This window comes from Rhinolophus sinicus, chromosome 7 (assembly GCF_057876585.1).
Source record: "Rhinolophus sinicus isolate RSI-liver-muscle chromosome 7, RSI-T2T, whole genome shotgun sequence".
Lineage (NCBI taxonomy): Eukaryota > Metazoa > Chordata > Mammalia > Chiroptera > Rhinolophidae > Rhinolophus > Rhinolophus sinicus.
The window spans coordinates 53481600-53491592 of record NC_142507.1 but is presented as its reverse complement, the minus strand read 5'-3'; the positions used below and the strand labels follow the sequence as shown (position 1 = coordinate 53491592).

General features: G+C 52.6%; 1 protein-coding gene across 1 annotated transcript; it reads left to right on the top strand.

Annotated features, from left to right (window-relative positions):
- The first annotated feature begins 424 nt into the window (after nt 1-424).
- On the top strand, nt 425-9233 carry PGLYRP3 (peptidoglycan recognition protein 3). The gene is made up of 8 exons (XM_019713209.3): nt 425-482; nt 794-901; nt 1727-1928; nt 2928-3046; nt 3985-4137; nt 5355-5553; nt 7798-7916; nt 8573-9233. Exons 1-8 carry the CDS (start codon nt 425-427, stop codon nt 8749-8751), a joined length of 1137 nt encoding a protein of 378 aa, XP_019568768.3. The 3' UTR covers nt 8752-9233.
- The last annotated feature ends 760 nt before the right edge of the window (nt 9234-9993 follow it).

Sequence of the window (9993 nt, the reverse complement as noted above, 5' to 3'; positions counted from 1 at the left end):
AGACGGCCTGGGTTGGAGTCCACGGCCACGGATGAAAACCTGTATCATCTTAGACAAGCAACTGAACGTCTCTGAGTCTTAGTTTCTCATCTGTATAGAGGGAGTAGTTAGTTTGCTTTGTTTTGCTTATCTTATAAAGTTGTTTTAATCCACAAATCTGAGAGCGCCCTTGAAAATGCTTGGTAACGTACAGAGCTGGCCTGCGGGAGGTGATGTTGGTGACATTGCTGGTTCTAGGGGTTATGGCTCACGTGGCCTCAGGGACTGGACAGATGGAGGGGGATGAGGCATGCTTGTGATGATGAATCCTCAATTCATCCTATCTATAAAACCTAGTTTGTGGGCGCAGCCTCAACAGCCTGCAAATTTCTATGTTTCGAGAACCTCGTCTGGATCAATAGGTGCCTAATATTGTGTAGAGTAGATGTCAGCTCAAGATGATGAGGACCACTTTGGCAGGGGACACTCTGATCTGTTCCTAGGTAAGCAGGTGACCCGGGAAAGGCAGAGCTGCTCCGTCAGAGAGGGGCAGAGAGCCTGCAGTGCACCTGGCATGGAGGGAGGGTTGGGGAAAGTGGCAGCCTGAGGGCCTCACTGGGGCAGACGTGAGAGGCAGTGGCAGGGTGAGGCCAGAGACATGTGTGGTTCTCCTCTGCCTTGCTTCCTAGAGGAGGTCAGGGCACTTGGGGAGCTGAGAGGCTGTGGAGCGGGGGGTGGGGACATGGAGCCTGTGCCTCTGAGCTGGTCGGGGTGTTCTCCAGAGACCGAAACCAAGTACGACGTTCCTTTGCAGGGGATTCCAAACGGTTCTCCTGGAGTGAACGTCAAGCGAGAAAAGTGTCAGAGCATCTTGTGGACTTGTTTGCTGGCGTCTCACAGCTCCTCCACAAGGGGCGCAGTGGTGAGGCGGGTTGGGGTTTGGCGGGGGCTTCTTAGGTGTGGCTGGGAGGGTCGGTGGGTGGGCGGCAATCACAAGATGGGTGTCTGCCAACGATTGCCACGGATTGTCCTGAGTCCTCAGGCAGAGGTGGGGTCCAGGAAGGAGAGAAGACACGGGGAGAAAAGACAAGGCCCCAGTCCCCAGCTCTCAGTAGGAGGGTGGAGATACCCTGTCCCTCAGAGAGCTCCCGGGGGCCCCAAGATGGGGACAGAAAGGCAGCCTCAAGGGACCTGGGGTCCTTGTGGGGCTCTCATAGCCCTGCCCACAGGGAGTTTTCATCTGAAAGAGAGAGACTCGTACCTGACGCTCATGGAACCTCCTTGGGCTCTGGACTCGGGGAACCATAGTTTGAGAAGAGTTGCAGAACGGTCCTCAGAGAGTCGCCACTCTGAGGGCTGGGCTGGACAGCGGACATGGTCAGAGATTGGGGCAAATGCCAATGAGGACCGTGCATCCTCAGAGAAGGCAGCTGAGGCCCCGCGGTTGGGCTGGGAGTCACCGGGGCTGCTTTCTAAAGGCGGGAGCGTGAAACCACCACAGAGAGGTGGGAAGTACAAGGAGCCAGTGTTTGGAGAACAAGGTGGTTGGACGTCCAGGCTGAACGCAGAGTCTGATGGGATTTTTTTTAGCCTAAATGGACTATTGGAGATGCAAAGGGGAGGCTGTGGGTGAAGACCTTCCCCAGGGCCTGTCACACCACGGTGGGTGGGGCAGAAGGGGCCCTGGAGGGGGAGGACTAGGGCTGCCTGGGCAGCTGCCGCATGCCGACCTTCGGTCTCCCTGCAGGTGCGCCCACCATTGTCTCCCGCAAGGAGTGGGGGTCCAGGTCACTGACCTGCAGCGGCCGGCTGACCCTGCCTGTGCCCTATGTCCTCACGGAGCAGCTCGTGGGGACGGAGTGCCAGGAGCAGAACGACTGCAGGCAGAAGCTGCGGGACCTTCAGGCCCATTCTGTCTACACCAAAGGCTGGTGCGACGTGGCCTACAAGTGAGAGCGCACATCCAAGTTCCCCCTCAGGAGGGGCCTCCCGCCTCCCCTTCTCTGTTTTTCCCATGTCCATTGCTTTTGAAATGCATGGCAACTTAAAAAAAAATCTTCAAACAAACAAACAAAATCCGAAATCCTCCAGGGTCATTGGGGGGATGCTGTGGGCCATTTATTCAGATGTGGTCTTGGAGGCTGGGACCTCCTGGAAAGGAGCAACGGAGGTCATGTGCTGGCCACAGCTGTCCCCTTGCAGCTCACGGGCCATTGCAGTTTACAAAGGTCTTCACAAATATTGCCCAAGTCACTCAAGGACCGGGTAGGAGAAATACTATCGCCCTGTTGCATGGGTGAGAACACTGTGATCTGGGGAAGTTAGAGAATTTGCTCGAAGGCTAAGCAATGTGCACCCAGAACTGTCCCCAGACTGCCTGCTAGTCCAGCACCTGTTCCACTTGTGCACACGGACAATTATATAGAGGCAGAAAGAAAGGCGGAGGTAGAACAAGAGAATAGATACATTGGTTTTCAAAATAAACAGAGAAAAGGAGCATTCTAAACAAATTTCTGTGCTAAAGAAGAGCTTACGGGAATTCCTAAGGCTAAACTGAAGCAAAAGTCAGTATGAAGGAATTCCTGAATCTCAGTTGATTGTTTTAGGTGTTCAAGGGCTTGGTCCCATGATAAAAACTGGATGAATGAATTCTCATGCCCTTAGAAAATGATGCACTGACGTGCTCAGGTCCTCGAGGGTCACACGTTCAAATTCCACCTTGAGTACTTTTAAAGTGAGTTCTGGGAAACACGCGTGAGCTAAGTGACAACAACATTTACAGTACGTCTCTGGGAAGTCAGTCTAAAATGGGTTACTCCAACCCCCGTTAGGTCACTGAGCATAGTATTTATTTATGAGCCTCTAGAACCTTTGTCCCTTCTGAGGATGGGTGACAGGTTTCCTGTTACAGAGATTTGCCCTCCAATCCATGTTTCCTTGCCTGGCAGCTTCCTGGTTGGGGACGACGGCAGGGTGTATGAAGGTGTTGGCTGGGACACACAAGGCACGCACACCCCGGGCTACAACAACGTCTCCCTGGGCCTCGCCTTCTTCGGCGCCAAGGAAGGTAATGGGCATGCCCTCTGCCCCTCTGCCAGTGAGTTGTCTCCACTGCCTTCCTGTGGTCCCCTGTGTCCACCCCCTTGTCTTGTCAGCCGACATCGTACTTGTCCTCGCTGACCATCGCCCACCTCTTGAACTTCTTTTCTCGCTTGGATTCTGTGCCATGGCTTTCTTTTTGTCCCCTTCCTCTTCTCTGGTCTGCACTCCTGTGAGATTGCTGAAGCCACCACTGACTCTGCGTGAGTTCACGAGTTTGCCGTGGCCTGTGGAGTCTGAGGTTGGGTGACTGAGGTGCAGGGGGCAGAGGTGGAAAAGCATGGTTACGCTCTTCCTCCAGCGCGTCCCATGGGGAGAACCCAACCAGAAGTCATCAGGCAATGCAGCCTGGGAAGTGTCGTTTGCAGGGTTTTAGCCCCTTCTAAGACAGGAGAGCAGAGGGCAGGATGGAGTGGAGAACTAACAAATGACTGGCACCTGCCAGGATCCCCCTCTGACAACTGGGGCGACGAATAGCATTTATCTCAGAGGTTTTCCATGAAAATTATGAGTTCATGGATATAAAGGGTGCTTGCCGCATGTCTGATTGCGAGAGCTCCTGAGTAAATAGTGTCACCCTTTTCTCCACGCTAGGGCGTACCTGACTGGGTGAGGGAGGCCTCCCTTCACATGCAGCTTTTACTGCCTCCCAGCTCTTCCCCTTACAGATGGAGCGGATAAAAGTCTTATTTTGGCACTTGGAAAAGGTCAACTGCTTTGCCTCCAGGAGCTCTGTCCAAGTAGTTCCTGGTCTCTTACGTCCCCTGTCCTGGCCACGGGTCCAGCTTCCTCTCTTCTCATCCATCAGTTCTGCAGACTCAGGTGGTCACCGTATCCTCCCTCCAGGTCTAGACCAGGTGGGAATTTCTTGCTGACAGCTCTGTGTTCTGTGTCACCCTCTCTCAGGCAATGCTCCCAGCCCTGCTGCCTTATTAGCTGCAGAGGACCTGATCTTCTATGCCATCCGGAAGGGTCACCTGTCACCCAGGTATATTCAGCCACTTCTCTTGAAAGAAGAGGTCTGCCTGACCCCTCAGCAGCCAGTGATGCCCAGGAAAGGTAAGGTTCTCAATCCCGTCTCACCCTCCTCCCAGTGAGCACTCAACCGTCAGGGAAGGCTTTTTCCTATGGGCGTTCATTGGCTTGTTGGACCAAGAACACCTTATGCTGAGGTCCAGAACATTCTGAGACGGTGTCTTCCTGGTCTCCTCTCCTCCCCACTGGAATAATATAGCCATGGAGCCATTCTTGACATAAATACGTATGTACACACATTTTTCACTTCATCAATAGTGACCGAATACTAGACACTCTTCCAGGTACTGAAGATACAGCTGTGAACAAAACAGACAACACTTCACATTTCAGTGAAGAAAGACATAACATGAGGAAATCAGAAATCAGCATGTAAAATACATACGATGTCAGCTGACAGGAAGGCTATGGAGAAAAGTGGGGCGGGATAAACATGTATGTATATTCATGTCTACTATGTGAACACACACACACACACACACACACACACACACACACCCCCTAAGTGCAAAAACCCATAAACCTGCAACATGACCACAGGGCTGCAAAAAACTTGAGTTCCCCGATTACATTGACGTCAGAGTGAATATTCAAAGAAGTTGGATAAGAAAAATAATGTGCTATGATAATAAAAATCAAGCAGCCACCTAAAACCAGTACAACAAGTAAGCGCGTTCAGTAGTTTAGCACTCTCAGCTGGGGCGGACTTTTTCTTGGGATCACGGGTATCTTTTATCAACGTTTTTGGAAAATTGTCAGTCTCTAACTAGTGTTTCTCGCTTTCGGACAGGTGTTATCTTCAATAATGATAACCTTTCACACTTGTAGAGTCCTTATTAGATTTCAAATTACTTCCATATACATGCGATTAGTAGTTGAGCGAGTCAGCTGATTTCTGCATATTGGCCCTGCTCCATACGTCCACACACCTGCATGTGTTATATTTACAAGGCACATTCAAGCAAGGTAGGTACACTTTGTCTTTTGAAGGAAATGGCCAGGACTCTGTACGATCAACAAAACTTATAGATTTTTGCTCCCGTCCATTGGCTGCAGCCACTGGACCTGGGCCATCCTTACCTGGCCTTTCCCAGAACCCCACAGCCGAGTGCGTGCGCTGGTGTGCCCGTCGGTATGAGTGGTTCGGGGAGACTGAGCAATAACCCAGCCCACAGTGGTGAGATGGTCCCTGTGTGGGCACAGGTGAGCCCCCATGTCCTTGGCTTTTCTCTTCGCCACAGCTTGCCCCGTCATCGTTACGCGGTCGGCTTGGGAAGCCAGAGAGACGTACTGCCCTAAAATGAACCTCCCGGCCAAATATGTCATCATCATCCACACTGCTGGGGCCACCTGCAACGAATCCATGGACTGTCTGATTCGCGTCCGGGACACACAGTCCTACCACATGGACAAAATGGACTTCTGTGACATTGGATATCAGTAAGTGGGGTTGGTGGGGACGCAACCCTCCTTTTCTTTAGGGCTGTAGGAAGAAAGGCTGGGGGACGGAACCGATATTTACGGAGCCCTTCCTGTGTCCCAGGCGCTTTACATACAGAATCACGTATTATTTGTATGAGACGCTGGACTATCATTCCGACATAGCTAAGAGTTAGTTATCCCTCTTCTCCACGAGGGACCGAGAAGTAGCTTTGGAAAGTAGACGTTAGAAGCAGCAGTGATACAGCAAGACTGTGAGCGCCTTCCAGAAGGCCGTCGAAGGGTTGTGCCTCTTTTGTGTAATCCCTTCCAACAACCACTCAGAGACACAGGCCCTGCTCACCCCCTGCCTTGGTCTCCCAGCCCCAAACTTGCTCTCTCTGATGTTAGAATCCTCAGTACCTCTGGTATTGTTTACTCCGTTTTACACGCACAGGAGCTTTTCATGTCTCTGGGCCTCTCCCCTCATCTCTACAGCAGGGACAACAATCTCTGTTCTATTTGAAGATACAGAGTGACATCAGAATGTTCTTGTTCGGTGCCTTTAACGCCACGTCCATAATAAGGAAACACACGAAGCTGATGGAATAGCCAAAGCTACTTGGCATTTCATAGAAGGGATTTAGAGTTAGAGTATGACAAATGGCAACCCTTTGTCTGTGACTTCATCATGACAAACTTCACCAAGTCTCGGGTGGACATGCTTTCGCATGTGTCCTGTTTTGGCTGCTTTCTCCTCTCAACTCCCACTAAAAAGCAAGCTTTGCGGACAGCGGAAACTGTTGCTGTCCTTTGTGGGACTTTCCACGGCCTTGGACGGTAAATTTGGAAATCCCAAACGCAAAATGCCACAAGCGGAGGGAATGTTAGTTTTCCCTTCTCATTCAGTCTTCAGGCACTCGATCCCTGTTTCTTGACTTTGAAACCTCTTATGCTGTCCCCCTCGCCCTCCAGCCTCGGGGTGCGTCATCTCTAATCCGGATGTGGGCTGCCATCAAGACAAAGCGTCCTCTCACTCACTGTTTTCTAACTTTTTTACCTGTGTTTGTTGGGTATCTGCTATGTGCCCGGTGCTTGGCAAGACAGAAGTGGTTCTTTCCTCTGGGGAGGAGAGAGGGAAGATAGCAAACCAGTAAGGACCGGTCAGAATTAGGCTGTGACGGACGAGGAAGAGGATGGACACAGGATAAGGCCTTGGGGGAGTGAGTGTGTCAGGGTAGGGCTCCCAGAGTGGGGGGCATCCAAGCTGGGACACGGGTAACAAGTGGGGGTTAGTCAGGCAAACAAGGATGGGGGATGTTCCAAGTAAGGGCCTGGATGCAGACAGAGCACATATCTCTGAGGATGTGAAGAACTTTAACTCATACATAAAACTAGATTTCAAGAGGGGAAGGGTGAGAGGTAAGGCTGGAGAGGCCGACAGGAGTCACATCACGAGAGGCCTCGGAGTGGGTCCTGACAGATTGACTCTATTTGAAGGGCAACTGGAAGGTCATGCCCTATGACAGGATTCGTGTTTTAGCAAAACCACTCTGGGTGCTATTTTAAGAATGGATTGGAAGGAGGCGAAACACTGAGCAGGAAGCCATTGCAGTAATCCTGACAAATATGGCGGGGACCTGGAGCAGTGTAGTGGCCGTCGGCATAGAGGGAAGAGGAGGTATTTAAAGTAGGAGATATGATTGACAAGCCGATTGACCAGCCGTGACTCATGATTGGATGGGCCTGGGAGGAAGAGGGAGGCATTCAGGATGGTGCCCAATTTCTGGCTGAGGAAAGTGCAGAAGCAGCTGAGTCTGTTGGGGCATGTGGTCTTTATAGATGGTAATTGAAGCTACGAGACCGGATGATTGGGAAGAACATGGTGAGTGAGAAGAAAGAAGGGGTTCGACCGGAGTTCCCAGGAGCACCACCTTCCTACACAGCGTCAGCGTGACCCAGAAGAAAAATACGTTTCCACTGTGCTAGTGGAGGGGTCAGGTTCTGTGGCATTACGGGGAGAAAGGCCCCGTGGCAGGGGTTTGAAGTTGGGACTATGGTTGCCTGTCACTGCGTGACCTCACTTCTCGGGTTCAGGGACTGTGGTTGTTTTTCTTTTTTTGTCTCTGTGTACATTGCCCCGTAAGAGCCGTTCAGTCAACATCCGATAAATAGACGAAAGAGTGAATGAAGGAGTCCAGGCGTGAATGAAGCCAGTCCTTCTTCCCAGAGTGACTTCCTCCATTTCCCTTTGCCCAATCCTAGCTTCCTGGTGGGCCAGGACGGCGGTGTGTATGAAGGCGTTGGCTGGCATCACCAAGGCTCTCACACTTACGGATACAACGATATCGGCCTAGGAATTGCGTTCATGGGCAACTTTGTAGGTAAGGAGTGCGCATGGGGCAGAGGTTCTGGGTGATGAAGTACGGTGTGGAATGTCTAGGGAGGATGGGGGAAGAGGCCACCTTGTGGTGCCTGGCAGTGGCAGTGGAACATTTCAGCTTTGAAGGACTCTCCATACAGGATGCAGGTCACCAGGAGTCCCTCCCTGGCAGAGCGTTGTCCCCGAGCTGTCCAATGCCCATCTCTCCTCATAGCCATAGCCAAGGCAAGCATGCAGCAAGACAGAACATAATCTTTTGCAAACGTTGGTGCTTTTATGGCTCAGTCAGCAAGTGCATCCTTTTTCCTTGGTAACCATGGCAACATTGCTGGGGTGCCTCACTGTTATGCAAAGCCGTGGCCATGGCTGGTCCAGTGGGGCCGTGGCTACCTAGTGATGCCTTCTGAGAAGTGTGTGCAGGGCTGCAGCCTCTCTTCCAGAGCAGTTTGAACTTTCCGCAAGAAGCTTTGCATGGAGGAACCAAGGAACGCAATGCCCGCGTTTTCTCTTTGTGCCTGGCTGTCACAGTTTATGTGTATTGACTGTGGTGGTGGGCGGGGGAGGGGGCAGAGGGAGACTGGAACCTGGGCTCTTGTCTCAGCCCTAAGCAAGTAACCTGGAGACCCTGATGATTGATGGGGTAAATGTGTTTTGCAGAAAAGCCCCCCAACGCCGCGGCGCTGGAGGCGGCCCAAGCCCTGATCCAGTGTGCGGTGGACAAGGGGTACCTGACTCCCAACTACCTTCTGGTGGGGCACAGTGACGTTAGCAATATCCTGTCTCCTGGGAAGGCTTTGTACGACATCATCAGCACGTGGCCTCATTTCAGACAGTGAGGGAGCCCCTGCTCCCTGAGACTGTCCCTCCACTCCCCCCACGGGTTATTGGGTCCCCCTGTCCTCACCCTGCACAATGGTTCAACACCTCATGTCCCTCCCTGCCAGCCCCATCCGTCCCTCCTGTCTCAGGTTGGTATGACCCTCTTCTGCTGGCATCGTCCAGCGACCCCCAATCCCCATGGCTGTGCATCCAGCCCTCTGAGTCTGGGCCCACTTCCCCTCTCGTCATCTTCCTGTGCCCTGGGCTCCCAGCTCCTCAGCCTGGTGACATGACGGCTGGGCCCTGTTTGACTTCTCGCTCCCTTTGTATGCGTCCCCCTGCCTGATGCATCTGTCCTGCTGTCTGCCCAGCAGCCCTGAGCGTCACACGCGACCTGGGTCAGTGCCCCAGCCCCTCCTCTCTACTCACACACTGACTCACCCATACTTCAGTGCAGCCCTTACTCGGGGCTTAATTGTTTCTAGACGTGTCTATTCTCTCTGACCAGTGCATTTTTTTCCGTCTCTGTGTCCTCAGTTTCTCAGCAGTGTCTGGAATCTAGTAGGTACTGCAGATATTTGTGGAAGAAATGCGTGAATAAACGAATGAGTGGATACAAGTTCCTGCTCCCCTTTTCCATTTTGCTCATCACCCCATCTTTGGGGAACCCTTCCCACCAGCATCCTCTCTGCTCCCGTTTCCTCTGTCTGAGGCTCAGAGCTGGCTGTGGTTACTTGTCTGTAACGGGTGCTGTGTCTCCAGGGTCCTGGGTGCCCATCTTCCCAGAGCTCCAAGATGGCAGGGACGACGCACTCGTCCAGGCTCAGGCTGAGTCCACGCGTGGCGCCCGGTGCCCGCTGCTGCCCTTGCCTGGCCCGGCCCCTGGGTGTCAGGCTGACCCAGAGTTGTGGACCCTGCAGCCCTCCTGGCATCGGCTCCTGCCCAGAGGGAAGCCCCTCTTTTCAGACAGAGGACGCAAGTACTGCTGGTCAGGAGAAGCACAGGAACTGCTCTTGTTTTTTTCTGATCTGGAAACAAAGGGAGGAGGAAGAAGGGGGAGGGATAAATAGAAGGGCCAGAAACACGGACTCCCCTGCCCCCGTAGCTTTGGTATTTGGTATTTGGTCTGTTACAGAACAGAGTGTTCGACGACCCGGTGCCAGCAGAGCCGAACTCTAACCACTGAGAATTGCAGTGGAGAAGGATTGGCTATTTTATTATGAAGGGCGCCTCCCAGGAGAACGGGTGGCCAGTGCTCC